Raw genomic sequence first — 23032 nt, forward strand, 5'->3', positions numbered from 1 at the left:
TCCACTCATTAGAGGAAAACATCTCACCCTCCCCTCATTTCTCAAGGTCAAGACCAAGACCAGTTTTATTATTTTAAAAGATTTTTTAATGTTTATTTATTTTTGAGAGAGTGCGAGAAGGGGCAGGGGCAGAAAGAGAGGGAGATGCACAATCCGAAGCAGGCTCCAGGCTCCAGCTGTCAGCACAGAGCTCGAGGTAGAGGTAGGGCTCGAAGCCACAAGCCGGATCATGACCTGGGCGGAAGTCCCATGCTTCACTGACTGAGCCACCCAAGCGCCCCCAAGACCACTTTTAACAAGGCGTCCAGTTAGCACATCACTTTTTCTACATTCATCCAATCATGTCTTGGGAGGAAGGTTTTTCTACTTTCCAATTGAAACCTGTAATCTTCAGGCGCCTGGCTGGCTCAGTCGGTAGAGCATGCAACTCTTTATCTTGGGGTTGTGAGTTGAAGCCCTACACTGGGCATAGAAATTACTAGAAAAGAAAAGAAAAGAAGGGAAAGGAAAAGAAAAGAAACCTCAACCCTTCCCAAGTCCCTGCAAAGAATTTCAATTTACATATCCTGTTATCATCTCAAACCGATCTGCTCATTCAACACGCAATGGCTGAGCTCTTACTAAGTGCTAGACACTGAGTTCGGTAATGAATAAATTCCTTTCCACGAACTCAGTCTAGTGGAGAATAAAAACATGCTCATGAATGATAACGCAAATCAATGCTATGCACACAAATCTGCGACCCTTGGCCATGTCCGCTACCAGACTAGAGGTGGAAGGAGTTGGTGGGACACCAGGGCATTGCAGGAGGGGCCCAAGGATGAGTGTGGATTAAAGGAGGAAAGGTGCGAATAAGGGGCTGCCACGGACAGACTGAAGAAGGGGAAAACCGGCGCCAAGGAAAAGAGAAGGCAGAAAAGCGCGAAAGCTAAGAAGCGAGATGAATGATGAAGAGGACCCTGAAGACAGATGGGCTCCTCCCCCGCGAAGGTGCATCCGTGTGTCACTCACCTCCCTCTCCTTGTCCCGGAGGCCAGGCCACGGCTTGCCGGTCCCGGAACGGCGCAGGAAGCGGCAGCGACAGGCGGAGGAGGCGGCAGGGGCGAAGGGGGTGCCCCGAGGCGCAGAGGGCCGTTCCGGAGAACGTGACCGCGAACGGGAGGGGCAGGGCCGGTTCCGGGAGGCCGGGCTGAGGCCACTCCGCCCGGGGCTCGGCCCATTCTGGTTCCCGGGCCGAGAGCAAGAGCGCGAGCGAGAGCGGCGGCCCCGCGGGGAGCGGGCGGAGGTTCTGGGCTCGGGACGCTTCGACGAACTGCGACGCTTCCCCGCGGAGCCCGAGGCCTCCCGGTCTGGGTTGCAGAACCGGACACTGGAGCCATTGCTCCGGGGAAGTAGGGAACTCTCTCACGAGCCTGGGAAAATCGCAGTGGCCGCGGCTCCCAGAAGCCACCTGCGCAACCTCCCAAAGCTGAGAAAAACTTAGAAATCGTTCCGGGTACGTCGGCAAAACCCTTCCCCCGGGCTACGAGGCGTCCAGCTGAAGTGAAAGGGGCGGTGTATCCTTGTAAACAAGCCGCCGCTGCCGCCGGCTCCGAGCGCCCATCCTTCCAGTTCCGCAGGCGTCTCTCTCTCCCCGACCCGGTCTCCTTTGGTTAGGAGACCGCGTCTTTCTCAGCCGTATCCATGAAATAACCGAAGGAAAGGATGATGGACCACAGGATACATTTCAAAGAGTGGCCATATCAGCAACACAGTCTTGCGTTTCAGGTACTTTTTGTGCAGACGTGTATGTAACGTATTCTATGGTATTGGGCGCTTAGTGTATCTCAGATGTGCATGTGTATAGATGGATGGATACATAGTATATGCATAGATACGTGTGTATACATGTATAATATATAGGAATGGCTCAAATCGAATTACACTTTTTTCCCTGAGGATATCCTGAATTAAAAGAAAAATCTAAATGGGGGATGGGAAGAAAAAAGCACAAACTATTCAAAATATTTCCAGGCAGCTGACAGTGTGTTTATTTTAGTGTTGTCATATTTAGCAAAAAGAAAAAATACAGTAGGCCCACTTACATTTGAATTTCAGATAAACAACGAACAATGTTTTGGTTTAAGTATGCCCCATACAATAATAATACGTATAAAATGACTATTTTTTGTTGAAGAGAAGGCCACTCTTGTACCTCCGCCACCACCTCTAAATTTTATTCCTTCTAGTTTTTCATTTGCTGTTTCAGAAAGGGAGGGTGAGGCAGCCCCTGTTATCTGCAAGGTATCAGAACGCTCAGGCCATGTTCTTCTGTGGGACATAAACTCACATAACATTAACCTAAGACCAAGTCACTAGGAGACTGACGAAGTGAGACAAAACAAGGCCAATTTATAATTTTCTCTAATCAGAGCTTAAAAAAGAAGTCACTATGTTACTCACCAAACGCCCCCTCTCTTAGCCATTTAAATGGGTGACTGCCACTTTACCAATTACAACTTTATTCCTGCTCTCTTCTGCCCTCCCTATAGATAAGATGTATCGAAATGCCCAAGCATACAATCGCATTCTGACAGCATCTGATCTAGAGTGAACCCCCCTTCCTTACATCATCCCCCTAAATCGCCCAAATAATACAATAGGTTCTCTAGTCCTCGTACTGAAACACCGCATGCTTGCCTTCTCCCTCCCTGCAAAGAATAATGAACCCAACTTGTTAACTATGGGCATGTGCCTGGTGATCTTTGATTGAGGGGCATTGACGTGTTCTGCTGCTCTTCCACAGATATTTGCACAGCTCTTTCCCTTAGTTCATTCTGTTCCTTGCTCATACCTCATCTTTTCAGAGAGGTCTTCCCTGACCACACTATTTGCAATAGCACCCTCCTCGTTCTCCATCTTTTTATGCTGTTTATTTTGCCTCACAGCATTCACTAATATCTGATATTATATGTTTAGATAATATATACACATATATTTATGATATGTCTTTCCCATTTAGAATCTAAGTTTCACGAAGACTGGGACTTCGTCTTGAAGACTATATCCACACTGCCTACAACATTGGCTGGCACAGAATAGGTATTAAATGATACATATTTAATGAACATGTGAATGAATGGATTTTTATTGTGTCAGGGTTTATAACAGTTTCATTCTGTCACATATTCATAATCAACCTTCTTGTTTGGTCTTAGTCCTCCATTCAAATAGATTGGCTCACTGCAAAATGTCTGTCCTTAATTTTTTTATTTTGACTCATTGCTGATTTGATTTGATTTCACATTGCCGAGTAATTTTTCACAAAGAACTCATGGGGAGTATATTCCCTCAATTTTTTTTCATATTTGAAATATGCTACCTGGTGCTGGTGGTGGTGGTTGTTTTGTTTTGGTAGATTGTATTATTGTTAGGAATTGTCCACTTCCTCTTTCTGAGTAGGAGGGTTGTCTGTTCTATCCAATGGACTTTAAGAGGTTTTAAGAAAAAAAAAAAGAGAGAGAACCGTCAGTATCAAACATTTCACTTAAAGAAAAAATTGTTAGGAATAAGCACAAAAAGGGATAGAGATGAGCAAGCGAATATATATTTAGCACTTATTGGGTACTGGACACTCCTTCATTCAACATTAAGTAGCCATATCTATCTACCATTTATCAAAATTTTAAAATGTTTATTCATTTTTTGAGAGACAGAGAATGAGCAGGGAAGGAGCAGAGAGAGAAGGGGAGACATAGAATCCGAAGCAGGTTTCAGGCTCTGAGCTGTCAGCCCAGAGCTCGAAGCGGGGCTTGAATCCATGAACTGCGAGATCATGACCTGAACCGAAGTCAGATGCTTAACCGACTGAGCCACCCACGTGCCCTTACCATTTATTAGATCAAGGCCGGCTCCACAAGGAAGTTACTACTTGAACTGCATCTTTCTGGAAGACCAGGCACTTGCCAAATAACAGTACAGGCAAAGCGGGTCGATATGAAAGGAATGGTTATTCCAAGTGCAAGGTTCTAGGCACAGACACAGAAGCAGTAAACAGCATGTCATATTTGGGAAACAAACTCAAAACAATTCTGTGGGAAGGTATTATTATCTCTTTTTTACAGATGAATAACCAGGCCGAAGGTCACACAGCGATTGAATGGCAGGCAGTATCAGAATCCCAGCCCATTCACATCTGCTCCTTTAGTCTTTGCTTTTTCCGCTCTGCCTTACTGTGGTTTCTTCTTATCCTCGCGCTGTGGGCCTACCAACTCTGTGAAGCTAAGCATAACTCTGAGGAAGGGCTCTAAGATGGAAAGAATGCCATTTTAAAAATCTTTTCTCACCATCCACTGAATGTATACTAAGCACCCACAAGATTCTCGGCATTTTTACACAGGAGAGGATACTTGCTGTCCTTGTGGAATTCCTAATCAAGTTCAAACAATGCAAACCCTGACAATTTGAGTATAAACCCTAACTGAGTCCATTATCAGCCAATCAAAAACCTAGAATGTGAAACAATTGAGACCTCCAAATCTGTTCTTTAAAATCTCCTGGGTCATTTCAAGCAGGATTAAGCCTGCAGATAAAAAGAAAGTGAAAGGTGAAATAACATGTCGAGAAACAGAAAATTAACCAAACTTTCCAATGACCTTGTCTGAATGGCAATTGTTAAGGCCACTCAAATGTCTTGGTCAGCTCTGCTTTCCTACAAGGAAATTCCTGATCATTGACTCCCCTTTAGTTATAGGTAGATTTTATTTTATTTTAAGTTTATTTATTTATTTTGAGAGAGAGAATGCAGGAGGGGCAGAGAGTGAAGGGAGAGACAGAATCCCAAGCAGGCTCTGCACTGACAGTGCAGAGTCCTATGCGGGGCTTGGGCTCACAAACCATGAGATCATGACCTGAGCTGACACTGGACGCTTAACCGAGTTAGCCACCCAGGCACCCCACTAACTTTTAAATTTCCGTTTAGTTTTTGCTGGGCTGGGGGTGGTGGTGGTGGTGTGTGTGGTGAGGGACACAGCCAGAAGGGAAGAGGTTTCCTACGTTTTGAACCAACAGGTTCTCTTCACACCTTAGCTGGGGCGCCACCTTTTTAAAGCCCTTTCGGGAAAGGGGGAAAGGCAAGGCCATCCTTCAAGTGACCTTGGTGCTGTTAATGATGGTGCAAAAGAAATCGTATTTTGTCTTCCAATTTACTGAGAGGTAACCAACAATGTGCAGTAATTCTCATATTGTTCTTTCACATTACAAAATCTGGAAGAGCCTAAGGAATTTCATGTGAATTTCTTATTTCCATGCAAAAATACAACTGTATTACACCACTTTGGTATTTTACTACGTGGCTTTACTTTATTGAAGAGAATGTAGAATAGATGAGGGGTTGGAGAGATGGTGGCAATTTTGTCTGATTTCATGTTAAAGAAAATTGGATATAGTTAGATTTTTTTTCATTCTGGAATATCCTGACAGACATTTTCAGCAAGATTTCTGTAGCAAGGAAGCACAGGGATTCTGACTGAAAGGTAAATAGGTGCAAATTCAAGTTTTGGGGAATGGGTGCAATATTACCATATATATATGTATATATATAGATCCACACACACATACATATATAATATGTATAAATCTCTCTCCCTCAAAAATAAAAAACATACATATAAATATTACCATATATACATAAACATTTGTTTGTTTGTTTCTGTGGGAGAGAGAGAATCCCAAGCAGTCTCCACACTGTCAGTGAGATTACCAACTGTGAGATCATGACCTGAGCCAAAGTTGGAAGCTTAACCCACTGAGCCACCCAGGCCTCCCTCCTCTCTCTCTGTTTTTGTCTTAAATGAAAATGAAGGTAGTGAATGGCCTTAAGTGTTGAAGAAAAAAGCCACTATTTTGGGTCCTTAGTTGGATACGATCAATAATCATCCTAAAGGGAAATGTTTTGCTCTACAAACACCCATTCTGTTTCTTCATTCATCGTGGTACTCAGAAGTGGGTTTTAAAAAAATTACAACTCATTCATGTTTTTATTCATTGAACAATTATTGAACACCTATATGTCAGACACTAAATCCCCTGAAGAGGAAATACTACGTAAATAATAAAATAACAATGCAAGTATTAATTTGTTCATCTTTCAAGATACAGCTCGAATGGGAATGTTTCGTTTGCTATTTCCTTCTCTGTGTTCTCTACCTTGAACAAACACTTTTGTCGATGTCTCTGTACCTATCTACTGAGCTCTTCGGAAAAGGAGACCTTGGCTTACTCATTTTTGTATTCCACCGAACCTAATATAGGATTTGGTATAGCTCAAACAGGTGGGCAGCAAATGATAGCTGAAACGAAGGAAGTATGATAGTACTGCTTCATTTCATACTAACCCTCGAAGACCGCCTGGTGTCCGAACGCCAGATTGATTTCTTAAAAATAGTTACTGTGATGTCGTTATCAACTTGTTATCCTAGAACCAGAATCATCCTGAGTCGGCTCGTTTGATTTTATTATATTTATTCCGATTATATTTCAAAGTGGCTTAGCATCTAAGAAACGGGCTGAGCGAGCGGCTTCCAACTCGCAAACTCGTGCAGTCTCTAAAAGTTTTTCCGCCCCAGAGGCTGGCGCCGAATTTAAGTGAAAGCGACTCGCTTCCCTCCCATCCCACGCGGGTGCCGCCTTGACCCCATCTTTCCCTTCCTTTTTTCCCACCCTTTCGCCCTCCGGAAAGGGCCGAACGCTCCCAGAGCTTCCCAGTCTCACTCCGCCCCCTGCGGAAGGAGCCGAAGGCAGAGCGGGACGCCGACGCGCGGCCGCCGAGAGCTCGGGCCCTTCCGGAAAGGCCCGAACGGCGTTCGGAGGAGGAGGGCGCCGAAGTCGAAGGCGCCCCCGCGCTGTGCCCTCTGTCGGCGGCGTGGGGCAGCTGTAGCAGCGGTGGCGGCAGCCGCGTCGACGTCGACCAAGACTGGAGCGACGTTTGAAGAAGCAGCCGAATCGCCACGGAGTCCGGCTTCTGGTTGTTGGAGGGGGTCCCACCCGTCCGCGCGGCCCGACGAGGAGAAGCGGCGGCGCCGGGGAGCAGGTGAGGACCCGGCCGGGCGCCGGGGGAGGCGAAGGAGCGCGCCCGCTGCCTCCGTCGCCGGGCCGCGCCTGCGTTTGCATTCTCCTCACTTGAACCAGGAAGCGGCGGAGTCGGAGGCTCCGCTCCTCCGGCCCTTTCTTTGTGTGGGCCCGGGAGTGAAGGAGGGGACGAGCCCGGAGGGCCGCGGCGCGGTCCCCTACGCCGTCAGGAGCCGGGGGGCTGCTGGTTCCCCGGGTAGGCCCGGTGCGTGGGGAGCCCGCCGCGGGGACCCACTCGGCTTTTCCCTCGCCCTCCGCCTGGCTTTTTGTGCCTCCTTGTCTCCCCCGAGCCCCTACTTTGATTTAGAGCTTTTCTGCCCTGCCCATCCTCCCCTTCTTCCGTCCCCTTCCCGGGGCATAACAATGCCGCCCGCTTGGCCTCACCCCCTCCCAACACCCCACCCTCGCGGTCGCCACCTTCCACTTTCCCCCGCTCGCCGGGGGACCCCTGCCCTCGCGCTGCCGGTCGCAGCTCCTTCTGGATTTCCGGGACGCTGCCTTTTCGCGTGAATTGGGGTGAAAAACGTCGGTTGCGGCCGGCTGGGCGCAAACGGGGGAGAGGAGGTGGAGTAAGGAAGATGGGGTTCAGCTGCCGCAGGGAGCCGCGTGTCGCCCTGACTCCCTCGCGGATGGCGTTTCTCGCTTCCACCTTCACCTGCCCTCAGTCAAGGGTTCGCCTTACGGTGACGCGCAATGGCTTTTCCTTGGGCAGCTCGCGGCTCGTGGGGAAGGCTCGGGGCGATCTGTGCGATTCCCGGGCCCACCCGACCGGGAGGAGCCAGGGGGGAAGCCGCACAAAATGAAACCAGTCCCCCGTGTCACCTGGACACGTACCTTGGAGGCATTACCCCGTTCCCGGAACCCGTTTGCAAACGACAAAAATCGGATACCGAAAAAAACCTGTCTACCCACTTAACGGCGACTTCTGTCGAAATCCCATTTCGGAAGCCCTAGTCTCCGGCTCGCTGTCCAAAGGTCATCCTCTCTGATGAATGCCTTTATGGTCACCTGGAGATCCTTGGCACTGTTACATGAGCAGCGCCTTATAACGGATGGTGTTTGAAATCCTCATTTCTAGACTTTCTGCCTACTTTTTGTTTTTAAGCTGTAATTTGGAAATTTTCAAAGATGCTTGAGATGCCCTGCCTTCCACGTGTGTATAACTTAAGCACTGTGATGACAGTGGTACGGTTTTTGGTAACTCGAAAGGTAAAGAATGTTAGCAATAAAAGTGTATGTGATGGTCTTTTTTTTTTTTTTACCTAAAGTACTGATCAGCTAATTGTTTATATATATACATATATATAACATATGAAAGATAAATATATAAAACTGAGTAACATATTTAATATAGCTATGTATTTTAAACAACTCCACATCCTTGTTACTGGGAATATATTCTGGAACGTGCAGAACAGGAATGATTGGTGGGTGGTACACGGCATGGCTCCTCACTGACATCCAGCTCCCTTTTTCTAGAGTCACCATCTGCTCTGTTCCAATAAGTGTATGTTTTCATTGTCACTAACACATCAGGTATAAAAAAGTTCTCCTACCGCTGCGCATAATTCTTTACCAACAAATGGAAATGTTTTGTGTTCTCATGCAAATAAGCATTAAGAAATGGTGACTTCTCCTTTGTCTTATTTTTCACAGTAGCATCTGTTGGCTTCACTTGGAACTGTTTATACACCTCACCTCTGGAGATTTGTTAAGAGTAGACAGTGAGGGGAAGGGACAGGAAGATGAGGAGAGGGGAGAAGGTTTTAAAAAAGCATCTCATAGTTCATCTGGATGAGGCACTCCAATGTAAATAAGAACAGAAAAATAATGGGCAGTCTAAAGGTAATGATAGTCAGTGTTTATAAACACCAATTCAGTTTCGGGCTTCGGGGAGTAGCTTTTGAAAATGTTCTTAAGGATGAGTTAAAATTTAGAAAGTATAGAACGGATATTGCACACACCAAGCTTCTCTGACACTGAAATCATTCATTTACAGGTGAAATAACTTCTTTGTGATCATGCCGATGACTTTTTGTAAAGTTTTAAGACCATTAAAAATGAACTTTTAACTCTCCTTGAGGGCAAAACCCCAAAATGGAACCAAGAACATTTGTTCTAATCTTAAGAGATTCTCAGTGGTGATTGATACATGTATCTGAGATTCAGAGAAAGAGATATCCCTGCTCAGATCTGTAGATCAGTTACAAACTTGCTTGTCTCATCTCAGGGGCAAGTCATGAGATTTGGTGCATGGTCCAGCAAGCAGCGTGCGTGAACAATTCCTGTACAAGCCAAAAAGTTAGGCCAACCTTCGGTTAAAACGTGATGCCATGCAGTGCCTTGCTGTAGTAGCTTACCTTCTGAATGATGCAGTACTTTCGGTTTTTTTTCTAATCTTCTCCCACCCCCTCCTCCTCCCTTTCTCTTTTAGGCATGGAGAGTAGAAAACTGATTTCGGCTACAGACATTCAATACTCTGGCAGTCTGCTGAACTCCTTGAATGAGCAGCGTGGCCGTGGACTCTTCTGTGATGTTACCGTCATCGTGGAAGACCGAAAGTTCCGGGCCCACAGGAATATCCTCTCGGCTTCTAGTACTTACTTCCATCAGCTCTTCTCGGTGGCTGGGCAAGTTGTTGAACTGAGCTTTATAAGAGCAGAGATCTTTGCAGAAATTCTCAATTATATCTATAGTTCTAAGATTGTTCGCGTTAGATCAGATTTACTCGATGAGTTGATTAAATCAGGGCAGTTGTTAGGGGTTAAATTTATAGCCGAGCTTGGTGTCCCATTGTCGCAGGTTAAAAGCATCTCAGGTACAGCTCAGGATGGTAATGCAGAAACCTTACCTCCTGGTTCTAGTGACAAGAACCTTGAAGTACCAAAATCAAAAGATGAAGCCCAAGATAACGGGGCCACTATAATGCCTATTATAACAGAGTCTTTTTCCTTATCTGCTGAAGATTATGAGACAAAAAAGATTATTGTTACCGATTCAGATGATGATGACGATGACGTCATTTTCTGCTCTGAGATTCTGCCCGCAAAGGAGACTTTGCCAAGTGCCAATGCAGTGACCCAGGTCCAGCCTAACCCAGGTTCCGTTGCTATTTCAGATGTTGCACCTGGTGCTAGTACTAACTCTCCCCCTTTACCAAGTGTCACACCTACTCAGAAACTTCCTGCTGCTGTGAATCAGGCAACTCTGAGCCAGACACAAGGAAGTGAAAAATTGCTGGTATCTTCAGCCCCGACACATCTGACTCCCAACATTATTCTGTTAAATCAGACACCACTTACTACCCCACCAAATGTCAGTTCTTCACTTCCAAATCATATGTCTCCTTCAATCAATTTACTTGTGCAGAATCCGCAGACACCAAACAGTGCTATTTTAACAGGAAGCAAGGCCAACGAAGAGGAGGAGGAGGAAATTATAGATGATGATGATGACACTATTAGCTCCAGCCCTGATTCTGCCGTCAGTAACACATCTTTGGTCCCACAGGCTGATATCCCCCCAAATGCCACTTTTGACGGATCTTTGATACAGAAGATGCAGATTCCTACACTTCTGCAAGAGCCACTTTCTAATTCTTTAAAGATTTCAGACATAATTACTAGAAACACTAATGATGCAGGTTTAGGATCAAAGCACCTAATGGAGGGTCAGAAGATCATTACTTTAGATACAGCTACTGAGATTGAAGGCTTGTCAACGGGTTGCAAGGTTTATGCAAATATCGGTGAAGATACTTATGACATAGTGATCCCAGTCAAAGATGACCCCGATGAAGGGGAGGCCAGACTTGAGAATGAGATACCAAAAACATCTAGCAGTGAGACGGCAAACAAGCGTATGAAAGTAAAACATGATGATCACTATGAGCTGATAGTAGATGGGAGGGTCTATTATATCTGTATTGTGTGCAAGAGGTCCTATGTCTGTCTGACAAGCTTGCGGAGACATTTTAACATTCATTCTTGGGAGAAGAAGTATCCTTGCCGTTACTGTGAGAAGGTATTTCCTCTGGCAGAATATCGCACAAAACATGAAATCCATCACACGGGAGAGCGAAGGTATCAGTGTTTGGCCTGTGGCAAGTCTTTCATCAACTATCAGTTTATGTCTTCACACATAAAATCAGTTCATAGTCAGGACCCTTCTGGGGACGCAAAGCTTTATCGTTTACATCCCTGCAGGTCCTTGCAGATCAGACAGTACGCGTATCTTTCTGACAGGTCAGGCGCCATGCCTGTAATGAAGGATGATGGTATCGGGTATAAGGTTGATGATGGGAAAGAACCTGCCGTAGGGGCCGCGTCTGCTCCTCAGAACAAGCCAATGACCTGGGAAGATATCTTTATTCAGCAGGAAAATGATTCCATTTTTAAACAGAACGTAACAGATGGCAGCACTGAGTTTGAATTTATAATACCTGAATCTTACTGAACTTGGAAATGTCAGAAACTCTGGTTTGCATTAAGGGGCAAGGATTTCGGAAAACCTGTAACACAAATTAAGGTGAAAACGAGTTAATTTGATCTGCCACGCCATCTGAAGGCAGTCTACTTGGATTATTTGTTGATAATTTTTTAGAAGCAAATCGTTCCGAAAGTTTGAGTAGAGATTGAGAAGTTCTCCCCCCCCCTCGAAGTATCTGTTTATCTAGTTCACTTTTCAGCTCGTTTTAAAGAGGCAAACAACAAAAGCTTGGAGAGATAGTTTCCTGAATAGAATTTTGAAGCAGTCTGAATGTTCTTTGAAAATAACTGGAGTTATTAGCTTACCCTAGTATATCTTCCAACTTTCCCCTTCCATGTTAGCACTTTAACTGCTGAATTCTCAATTTTGTTAATATTGAGAGTATAAATGTGTGTTGTGTTTTGGATGTGGCATAAGAAGTAAACAAGAACTTCTAAAGTTGTTCTAGAAAATTTCAGAGTAAGTCTCTGCTTGGTTGTGTGTTTTGCTAGTCCAAATGGATAGCAACCTCCTGCCTCCCTCCCGCCATGAAAATGGCCATGCAGACAAGTGTCTCATCTGAAGAAAGAGTTTTCGTTCACTTGAGTTAAGTTGTAAGTTGCGCTTTTCTTGCCATTGTCTGGAACGGACTTTGGTGGCTGGACTACTGTATATATACCTTTGCAGTGTGGTCTCCGTGGGCAGAAGTGTTCATGGAAAGCAAATCTCCGTATTGGAGACCGGAGGAGAGAAAACGTTCTGTTGGTTTGTTTTGAATTCTGTGTTCTTACCTGATAGACAGTGGAAGTGAATGGCGATGTCCTTTTTGTTCCTATGGTTCAAAATATTCCCTTGAGAAATCTCAAAGTTTGAATCTGAAAGCCACCAAATAAATCTTTCATTATGTGTAAATCTTTATAAAAGATAGATTCCATAAATGAGACTCCTACGTATTTTAGGCGGGAGGCTACTGGTATATATTTTTAAATGTTCATATTACTTAGAGTTTCTAATAGGAAGTTTTCGTTTGAAATAGTTGAATCGTTGGTCTAGTATTTTCCTTTCAGCAAGACCTTTTAGGTTGTTACCCCTTCTAAAGTTGAGTTCCATTCCATCTGCAAAGTGCTGCAATATTATAGAAATCAGAAACTATATATGGAATGTTCTAGAGGCTTGTTGATTCCCATTTCTCTTGAGAACAATAAGTATACCCTTCTTCCTTTTAAAATGATACCTATTTAAACACTTAGAAAATAAAATCAAAGCTCACTGAAGTGCTAGTACTAAAAGGAAGCAGGTTGGAACAAATGTATAGCCTAGCCTTTGTAACAGGATTAACTTGTTGAACTTCTGTAAATTACTTTTTGCAAAGGACAAAAAATTAATAGATACTAAAAAAGATTGTTGTGCATAGTTGTTAGTCATTTGTAACCTTGCTTAAATATTTCCTAATTCAACATAGATATTTTCTTCTCTTTAACCCTGTATTTTTAAAAATAGTCTATTTCTTGACTCGGAACTTAAAGCTTTAATCATAATTTCTCACGTATCCATCATTCTTCTGACAGCAAGCTAGATTTGAAGATCATGGTTTCAGTGATTCAGTTGGTGGTGGAGGGGATCAGGCCTCCGTATTTGCAATAAGACCAGAAGAAAGAAAAATATTATAATGGTTTGCTTACGAGGGCTAGAGTGATGTGCATCTGTTTCCTGTTCTGTGAGTCTAGACCTTCAAACCATTGTGTAAGCTAATCCTTGGAAGATTTTAAGTTACCTTACAGTTTAACACTCTGTGATTTCCGGAATCACAGTATCTGTTTCATTTCTGTGTGGATATTGACAGCATTGCTCTTTGACTATACCGTGCACCCAGAAGTATTTTCAGTGGAAATTTGTTTCAGTTCCATTTGTGTTGTTTTACCAGTTACACATAATTACTTCAACAAGTGTGAATGATACTGATGCCAGCAGAACCTCCAGACCTTTCAGACTTAACTGCTAAGAAAATTAGTTGATCATAATAAAACTTGAGGGTTTCTGCAAGACTATTGTGACAAATCAGTTCTGTAATGGAAAAGTATCCATTTTGAATAATACGGATCTAACTATTGGCTGCTGCTGTGCTCTCTGTAAATTCCGAGTATGAAACTTAAACTCTGTGCCTAATGAAGGTATCTTCTAGAGTTTTTTGGGAGAAGGAAAACTGGAAAATTAACTTGTATTTTTGCCAGAAGATTCTTCCTCACCATGTATGTCAGGGCCTTCAACAAGTTTCTATATCCAAAGTTGAGGATGTGTGTGGAATACTCCTTTGGGGCTGAAACCGTTTACCCCCAGGATTCATTGGGTTGGAAATCCACAGCAAGATTCTGTTTAAAACTTAACATGGTGTTTTCCTATTTTATATTTAGTTTTCCGGCTACTAAATTCCTCCTTTTTTCTTTTAAGTTGGCTTCAAGCTTGCTCCTGCGCTAAGTTACCTGTAAGGGTTCTGGATAGAAACTGTTTGAAATAGCAATTTGTTAAAAGAGATGATAGAAAATGAAATGCTCAAACTAAGCAAAGATTTTTAAATGCCATAAGAAATCTTGGAGGATTTACTTTAAAATGTATTTGAAATGATCATTATCACTTCGGTGGTAATGATCCCCCCTCCCATACAACTACCATGAGGAATTGATGTTGTATTTTTTCCATTGTACCGAAAAGATAAATGGTTAAAAATGGTCAAGGTATTTTGTATCGTCAAGGCATGCGTTTTCTAAAGGATTCAATGTTAGTTCCACAGCACTGGCTTCCTCACCTGTCAATCCTATGAATTCACCCAATACTGTAATGTTCATACTTGTACAATCTTCCCTGTCCTATGACTTTAAGTTCTCTTCATTAACCATGACCTGGTATTAGTTCATAGAGCTTCTTATGGCAAAAATAAAATGCTATAATTCTGATTTTTTGAGTGTATTTTTTATAAGATTATCTTTCAGAAATTATGTAGACCTGGGGCGCCTGGCTGGCTCAGTCAGTAGAGCATGGCCGGGGGCCTTGAGTTTAAGCTCCATGTTGGCCATAGAGCTTACTTTAAAAAAAAAAAAAAAGCGGGGCACCTGGGTGGCTCAGTCAGTTAAGCGTCCAGCTTTGGCTTAGGTCATGATCTTACAGTTCGTGGGTTCGAGCCCCGCGTTGGGCTCTACTGACAGCTAGCTCAGAGCCTGGAGCCTGCTTTGGATTCTGTGTCTCCCTCTCTCTCTGACCCTCCCCTGCTCATGCTGTCTATCTCTGTCTCTCAAAAATCAAAAATAAAAAATAAAGATAACTCCTTTAAAAAAATTTTTTTTAATTAAAAAAAAGAAGAAATTATATAGACTTTTCTCTTCTGTCGTTTTTCAGTTTTTGTAGGAGGACACTGGGGGTATTTCTGATGACAGCATAACAGAACTTCCTGCTAGGCTTGGTGGGGTGCCGACGGTACTGACTCCATCTTTGGCTCTCCGTCTTACTCATGTCTGCGAGGTGACCTCCCTTGGGGCTATGTGTTCCAGGCCCCTTGGAAGTCAATGTCTGTCCTGACCAGAATGCAGGGGGCTTGTCTTGTTTAAACACCCAGTAGCACTAACAATGCCTCCCCCCTCCCCTCTGGCGCACAGACGGCACCACTTTAGATAAAACTACACTCTGACCTCACCACCACTCTGTAGCATCTATGGATTAAGGCCCGCACTTGGTGGAGAATAGCCCCTCAGCACCAGCTTGTCACCAGCTCCATCCCTGCGCAACCCCCCCACCAGCCCCCGCCAATAGTTGCCCTGACTAGAGCTTGGAAGCCGTATGGAGGGACTTGCTGCTTCCTGGTCTAGTCTCAACATGCCTTCTCAGTCTGGACAAGGCTTTTCTGTCCTCCTCTACCTTCTTTTTTTTTAATTTTTTAATTTTTTTTTTGAGAGAGAGACAGCGTGAGCAGGGGAGGGTCAGAGAGAGAGGGAGACACAGAATCTGAAGCAGGCTCCAGGCTCTGAGCTAGCTGTCAGCACAGAGCCTGACTCGGGGCTCAAACACACGAACTGTGAGATCATGACCTGAACCGAAGCTGGATGCTTAACAGACTGAGCCACCATCCAGGCACTTCCCTCCTCTACCTTCTAACAGGTTTCACATGTGGGTTAACTGCATCCCTGTTGTATCTTGAGCCATAATCGTCTGAAGTGAGTAGTCTGTGGCTTTGGGGTGTTTGTGATATTTTTGTAAGTTGCATGAAGATGCTCGTAAGTGAATAAGGAGGAGGACAGTTTTATTAATTTGAAACATCACAAAAGCAGTCTGGGTTTCCAACATGGCAGTGATACAGATTTTAAGCAACATCCAGTTTATACAGGTTCTGGATTAATATTTTTAATGTTCCATGCCCAGTTCAATACTTGAAAGCAGAATTAGGAATAAAGCAGTAAATATTACAAAATGCAGTCAAGGTACATATGGGAAATAGAAATTCCTTCATTACAGCAAATGTTTTGCAAAAGAGTAAAGCAGCAAATACTAACTTTTCTAAGGTAACATGCACTTTATAGAATTCAATGTAATAAAAAAAGAAGCTGCTCAAATTAAGTGTTACAAAATCTATTCTGTTTCAAGTTATTTTGTAAAGTAAGAAAAATACATAGAAATGAGTCAGTCTTAACACTTTAAGAAATGTGGTAAATGTAGGATATACTGCATAATGATGCCTTTTAAAAAATTAAATACTCATACACGTTTGCTAAAGCAAAAGGTAAAGTGTAAATGGCAGAAAATGTCATTGAGTATTACAAGTTGGTATTTGTATAGTAAGTCAATTGGCTATTAGTCCCTTTTTTGAAACCCAATAGTTTAATATTCTCAGAAGTGTAGAAAATAATAGTAATTCTGTGTAACACAAAAGGATTTTTCTCATTTTCCCTATTTGCACTCTGGGTGAGACCTCATTCCTGGTGCTGGACGTTAAACCGAATGCTTTGCGAACATTGACTGTGAACAGTGAGTGCACTTGTCGCGCCTTGATAATCCTCGATGGCCGGGTGTCTACAAGGCAGATGGGAGCACCAGCATTTGCCTGCTACCTCGAGTCCCTCAAGTTGGGAGGTAGCGAAATGGGCCGGAAAATCTTCCAGTATGTGCTCTGCGTTTGCAGAACGAATTAGGTACCCTCCTGTAGCCCCTGTATTTTTACATTACACAGTGTAGGATTATCAGCCTGCCTGGAAATCAGTCAGTCCTCAGGTGAGCGTAAGATCGCGGTGAAAGTGTTCATTCTGAAGTTGAAGGCATGGGTGCCAGAGTGTTAAATTCGTCAGGTTGATGGTTTAAAGCTACGTGTAATAAAAAGAACTGTACGAACACCTACCACGGTGTGCCAGATGGAGTTTAAATCTACGGTAACACTTAAGAATTTGTCAGGTTGGTGACTTTTGAGGTTTTGCAGACTTAAAGCGGCATTGTAACACTTTCATAATCTTGAACACTGTCGTGATTGGTCTCCACACACACAAAAAAGGACCAATAAGAGCAGTGGCATTAAAATACAGATGATTCTTTTGGGGTGGGGTGCGGGATACGTGCGGTCTGCTGGGATTGAAGCACAATATTTGAAGATTAAATAGTCACAAAGATAACAATTCCTGTCACCACCCGGGAACCTAATCTGGCATTTTTAACCATCAGATTCCTATCTCCCGTGGCAAATGCCTTTTGTAATACCGCGTCCTTAGTGGAGCCGCTGTCTCCTATGTTACCGAATGTAGAACTGAGCTCTACTCAAAACACTTCCCATGTTGCTCTTTGTATTTCAGCGCTTCCTAAACAATCAGTCCTGTTCCCCACTACTCGAGGGAATATTGCACTTTTCCCTTTGGGAGGTACTGATAACAAAAGCTTGAGCTGAATGAGCACAACAGCCATTTTTACAATACTCACAGAGAAGAAAAGGAGTACAAGATACGGGCAGCGTTTTTTGACATCCAGACAAAAGCAAACAAAACCTTAGCCAAAACGCTCTGTGCAGGAACCACTGCATAGCTCCATCATCTGGGAAATTTTCCTTAAGGACCCACGTTGGTGGCAGGGAAAGATAGGGCCCATAAGCCAGGGTCTTCAGCCAAGGTGCTGGGGTGGCAATCTAGGAGGGTATGAGGGCGCCCCTGTATTTACACAAGGTGAAACAGGTGGCAACCAAGCTTCTGCCGAACACAGACGTGAAGCCGCAGGGAAATGCAGGTCCACACGGGCCACGCGTCTTGCTGGGCTGCCTCCGCTTAGGGAGTGTGTGCCGCCCTTCTCGGGAGCACTGGGTTCAGCCTAGCCACCCATGCTCTGCACTGATAACGCACAAGCTTCGTCCCTATCTTTCCCTAGCTTGGCAAGCCTTTGTAAAACTGTATGCATAAGAATCGCACTTTACATGTCATACCCTACACACTTCCACTAAAGCAGAAATACAAAAGCCACAATAATCTCAAGAGCCAGCGGCGTTCCTCTTTAGGGGCTATAAGGTGGTGGTTTTTCAAAAGGCGGGTAATAGGGTGGAGAGTAGCGGGGCGGGGCGCTCGAGGACCACATGTAGCTTGGCGATGGCGAGGCGGACTGGGGCTCATCAGAGAGTCCAGAGGGAGGGGAGGGCGGAAAGACGCCGGAATGCTGTGTGATAATAACAGAACATCAAGTTAGGCAGCCAGGTGGCAAGTCCTCCAAAGTCCATGTTACTTAAAGATGCATTTGGACCAAGTCTCCTTCTGTTTGCAACAACAGAGCTGTCCTCCACCTCACTAAATTAAGGAGGGGTAGGAGCTGGTCCCACTCTCTCCCAGTCGTTCAGGCTACAGAGCTCCCGCACAGAGAGCACAGAATCCTCTCCCTCCCCCCCCCAGCCCTGCATCCAGTTACCGATTCTTGTCGCTCCTGCCTCTGTGTCGTCTCAACCCACCACTCCCTTTTCCACGTTTCCAACCCAAGCCTTTGCTACCTCTCCCTTGAGTTATGGCAACAGCATTCCAGCTGGTCTTCAAAAGAAGGTACTCTGGGCCTTAACATCTGAGGCGGGGCGCCTGCGTGGCTCAGTCGGTTAAGCATCCGACTCTTGATTTTGGCTCAGGTCATGATCTCCATTCAAGCCCCACGTAGGGCTCCACAACAACATTGTGGAGCCTGCTCAGGATTCTCTCTCTCACTCTCTCTCTCTCTCTCTCTCCCCCTCTCCCTCTCCCTCTCCCTCCCTCCGACCCTCTCATGCTCTCTCACTTCCTCTAAATAAATAAGTAAATAAAACTTTAAAAAAAATGAGAGCACTGGGTGTTGTATGGAAAACAATTTGACAATAAAATATTATGGAGCAAAAAAAAAAAATAAATAAAGGCTATTGCCTAGGGGAAAAAAAAATGAGCTTAAGCCAGTAACACCTGGGAAAGTCTTTGCTACCAGAATATATCACAGAGCCCATCTCCTAGACCGAAACACAAACCAGAACAAAGGACAGAGGGGTTAAATGGCTTTCTGGGATCTGGGCTCTTCTATGATCAGCAATTTCTGTTTCATCTTAACCATGGCCCACCACTCCCAAATTCAGGGGAGGGCAGAGGACAGAGGGACACAGACATGGAGGTGAGAATACCAATGGTTAGAACAAGGAGCAATTTGTCAGGTTGCAGAGACCCTGAAGATTCAATTTGACTTTGTGTTGTCTTTGAAAAGAGGCAAGATATAGACTAAAAAAAACCCAGTGAATTAACCCACAAGGAGTCATTTGCTACTTTTCTTTCTCTGGCCCATGTCTATAGACCCTGACCGTAATGGTTTTCCTGCTCAAGGACATTTGGCCTGCTTTCTTCATTGCTGTATCCCCCAGAGCTCAGAACAGTGTTTGGCAAGTAGCAGGTGCTCAATAAATGTTGAATGAGCGACCGTAACCCCAGGAGTACAGAAGATGAACTTGGCATGTGTTTTAAAAATAAAGTCCATTTTTTGGGGCACCTGGTGGCTCAGTCGGTTGAGCGTCCGACTTCAGCTCAGGTCATGATCTCATGGTTCGTGGGTTTGAGCCCTGCATCGGGCTCTGTGCTGACAGCTCAGAGCCTGGAGCCTGCTTCAGATTCTGTGTCTCCTGATCTCTCTGCCCCTTCCCCACTCGTGCTCTGTCTCTGTCTCTCTCTCTCTCAAAAAAATAAACATTAAAAAATGTTTTTAAATAAATAAAGTCCATTTTCAAAGAATACAGTCACATCTTGTAGGTACTGCCACCTTGCTCCATCAGCGGGACATGGTTGAGGCGTGAGGGCTGGAGGGGCTACAGGCCTGGCAGGAGATCAGAGGCCGCTTGTCAGCTCTCAGGAGGAGTGCATATAGTAAGCGGACCGACAGGGCTGTAGAACTGCAGTTTTCGAAGGGTGCCTTAGCTCTAGGAGGAACTGATATATTAAGAACAAACAAAAAGACCCATGACACCAAAATTTCTCAAGTTTAAGTGCTGCTCGGTGGTCATTCCTTTACTTTTTTCACCCGGCCAGAGTCTGAGTGGATCATGTCATTTCTCCAGGCCTGGGACAATCTAGAGTCAGCCTTGACACGAGATTTCTTTTTTATTTATTTATTTATTTATTTAAAAATTTTTGTTAATGTTTATTCATTTTTGAGAGACAGAGACAGAGGTGAGTGTGGGAGGGGCAGAGAGTGAGGGAGACAGAATCCAAAGCAGGCTCCGGGCTCTGAGCTATCAGCACAGGGCAAGACGCAGGCCTCAAACTCACAAACTACAAGATCATAACCTGAGCTGAAGTTGGATGCCCATCTGACCAAGCTACTGAGGCACCCCTCTTCTTTTTTTTTTTTTTAAGTTTATTTGTTTTGACAGAAAGCACAAGTAGGTGAGGGGCAGAGAGGAGAGACAGAATCCCAAGCAAGCTCCGCACCATCGGTGAAGAGCCTGATTCAGGCTCGAACTCCTGAACCATGAGATCCTGACCTGAGACGAGATCAACAGTTGGATGCTTAACTGACTGGGCCCCCGACTGGGCCCCACTGACTTGAGATATCTGCAGCCTGCGACTGGGTGGGTCTCCTTATCCCCAAACCTCACCCCTGCACTCCTCAGAAACGGGTGTCCAGGTTTCTAGGTGTTGCTTGAGACACTGAAATACCTGTCCACATAATGTTGGGACCAACAAGAGATGTAGGTGCCATTATTCCCTCCACCTCCCCCACCCCATCTGTTATTTCACCCTGAGTGAAGGAATGACAAGGGTCATAGAAACTGCAGAGCCTTTGAAGGCAAAACAATTTGGGGCACCTGGGTGGCTCAGTCGGTTAAGCATCTATTTTTTAAAAATTTTTTTCTTTTAATGTTTATTCATTTTTTGAGAGAGAGAGAGCGCACACGAGTGGGGGAGGGGCAGAGAGAGGGAGACACAGAATCCGAAGCAAGCTCTAGGCTCTGAGCTGTCAGCACAGGGCCCGATATGTGGCTCAAACCCATAAACTGTGACATCATGACCTCAGCCGAAGTTGGACTCTTTAATAGACTGAGCCACCCAGGTGCCCCAAGGGCTTGACTCTTGATTTTGGCTCAGGTCATGATCTCACAGTTGATAAGCATGGAGCCTGCTTGGGATTCTCTCTCTGTTTCTCTCTCTGCCCCCCTCCCCTCGTGTCCTCTGTCTCTCTTCCCTTATAAAGTAAAAAAAAAAAAAAAAAGACGTGTATGGCGACTTCCTAGTCTTCCATTCTGCACTACAGAACTCTCCCCTTTCCCCCCTCCCTTGTCTTCAACCAAGAACACCATCCTCTCAGCTGGAAAGGAGAGCAAAATGCAACAGGGACAAGAGTCTCGCATCCCTGTCCTGGTAGAGGCCTGGGAGATCCAGGAGGCCAATTGGAGGTTGGAGGTTGGAGGTGCGGGCCAGCCATGGACTGGAGGCTTAAGCTCCCCACCGTGCAGGGAGCAGGCAGGTCCTGGGAGGCATTGACGGCCAGCCTTAGTGGGAGGGGGCGGCACGACCGCCTTTGGCTTTCACTTCTCCCTTTCAGGGCTGGGACATATTCAAGCGGACGGGGCGGGGGGGGGGGGTCTCTCGCTGCCCTTTGAGGATGCTGGGAGGCTTAGGGATCACATTGGAGGGCCGGGGAGCTAACTGGCTGCCGTCCACATACCCTTGGGGCTGGGGGGGGGGGCACAGTACCAGCGCATCGTTTCCTAGCAACAGGCAGGCACCTTGGCACCTTGGGAAGGATCTGGCTTTGTTGCAGCTGGGGAGCTGGCCTGGTGCATTTTGGCTCCTGCCTAGGAGTCGACTTTACTAACGGGACAGGCAGCTCAGAATAACAGAGCTTTGAACCCTTTGGTGCCCCAAAGCATGAAAAGCATCTAAATAGCCTACTGCCAGGCCTACCAGTGGGTTCGGGCTTCCTGAGCTGCTTCTCAGAGGCTGAGGCAGGAAGGAGGGGAGGCGAGGCTTGGGCTGGTGGTGCTCCCAGAGGAGGGCCACCCTGTCAGGACACACACAGAGCTCTCCTCTCCCGCCCTAGCCTGCCCCCTGTCTGCCGGACAGTGGCCCCACACTCTCCAAGGACCAGCGTGCCCTTCTGTCTCACTTGCTTCTCTCTTCAGGAGCCCTGGGAGGCAGTGACTCGGAAGAGAGCCCTGTACCGGCCAAGTGACAAACGTCACAGCGGAAGATGCTGTGTCCCCAGGGTAAAATCCAAGCTTTCTTGATTCTTTACATGCCCCGTCTGTTTGTGTTGCTGCCCCCGAAAGCAAGGCCAGGGGAGATGGAGAGAAGAGTGGATAAAAGCAAGAGGTAGAAAAAGGGGGTCAATTTGGTGGCTGAGATGAAATCTCATGTACCCTCATGTGATTTCATCAAGAGCAGAAACAGAGGCATTTGCATTTTGCATAGGCTGAGCCTTTTGCTTTAAGCTAAACTTGGCAACACCCAAGTGAACGGGAGAGGCACAAATCCACGGTTAGCATGAAGCAGGGGACTGACTCAGTAGGCCAGACTGGGAAGTATGGCTGGAATCCCTAAGGGTTTACATAAAGCGACGCTGAACTGAATTTCCCAGCAGAAGTAGAAACTGATGCTTTATACCCTATGGAATGTGGACCGCCTGGCAGAAACTGGGGTACACGTCGTAGGGAAATGAATGGGGTGCGGGGGGGGGCAACAGAAGTGAGTGTTGGGAAGATTAGCAAGGAGGCAAAAGTAGTCTCAAATTCTTCCTGCCTTGCCGGACAACTTGGGGGTGCCTGGGTGGTTCAGTCGGTTGAGGCTCAGGTCATGATCTCACCACGGTTCATGAGTTTGAGCCTCCCATCAGGCTCACTACTGTCAGCACAGAGCCTGCTTTGGATTCTCTCTCCCCTTCTCTCTCTGCCCTACCCCTGCTCATGCTTTCTCTCTCTCTCTCAAAAAGAAGGAGGAGGAGGAGGAGGAGGAGGAGG

The 23032-nt window shown here is 45.5% G+C and overlaps 2 protein-coding genes, 1 long non-coding RNA gene and 1 pseudogene across 4 annotated transcripts in view; 2 read left to right on the top strand and 2 right to left on the bottom strand.

Annotated features, from left to right (window-relative positions):
- LOC115283949 overlaps nt 1–1511 on the bottom strand; it is a 28187-nt pseudogene extending 26676 nt beyond the window's left edge.
- On the top strand, nt 1176–3107 carry LOC115283954. Its single transcript, XR_003905099.1, has 2 exons — nt 1176–1767; nt 3002–3107. It is a non-coding gene; the product is annotated as an uncharacterized LOC115283954 (long non-coding RNA).
- A 3766-nt stretch (nt 3108–6873) lies between these two features.
- ZBTB33 (zinc finger and BTB domain containing 33) lies at nt 6874–14525 on the top strand. Its single transcript, XM_029930648.1, has 2 exons — nt 6874–7069; nt 9542–14525. Exon 2 carries the CDS (start codon nt 9544–9546, stop codon nt 11560–11562), a length of 2019 nt encoding a protein of 672 aa, XP_029786508.1. The 5' UTR covers nt 6874–7069; nt 9542–9543; the 3' UTR covers nt 11563–14525.
- Nucleotides 14526–15841: 1316 nt separating this feature from the next.
- Nucleotides 15842–23032, bottom strand: part of TMEM255A (transmembrane protein 255A) — a 54741-nt gene continuing 47550 nt past the window's right edge. For both annotated transcript variants that reach the window (XM_029929925.1, XM_029929924.1), the window contains one exon: nt 15842–18240. In XM_029929925.1, coding sequence (XP_029785785.1) covers nt 18082–18240 — 159 coding nt within the window. In that variant the 3' untranslated portion in view covers nt 15842–18081. The remainder of the gene's footprint in view (nt 18241–23032) is intronic.

This window comes from Suricata suricatta, chromosome X (assembly GCF_006229205.1).
Source record: "Suricata suricatta isolate VVHF042 chromosome X, meerkat_22Aug2017_6uvM2_HiC, whole genome shotgun sequence".
NCBI lineage: Eukaryota > Metazoa > Chordata > Mammalia > Carnivora > Herpestidae > Suricata > Suricata suricatta.

What these genes read in the sequence shown, in the direction of transcription:
- ZBTB33 (XM_029930648.1), top strand. Translation starts at nt 9,544, where the DNA reads ATGGAGAGTAGAAAACTGATTTCGGCTACAGACATTCAATACTCTGGC.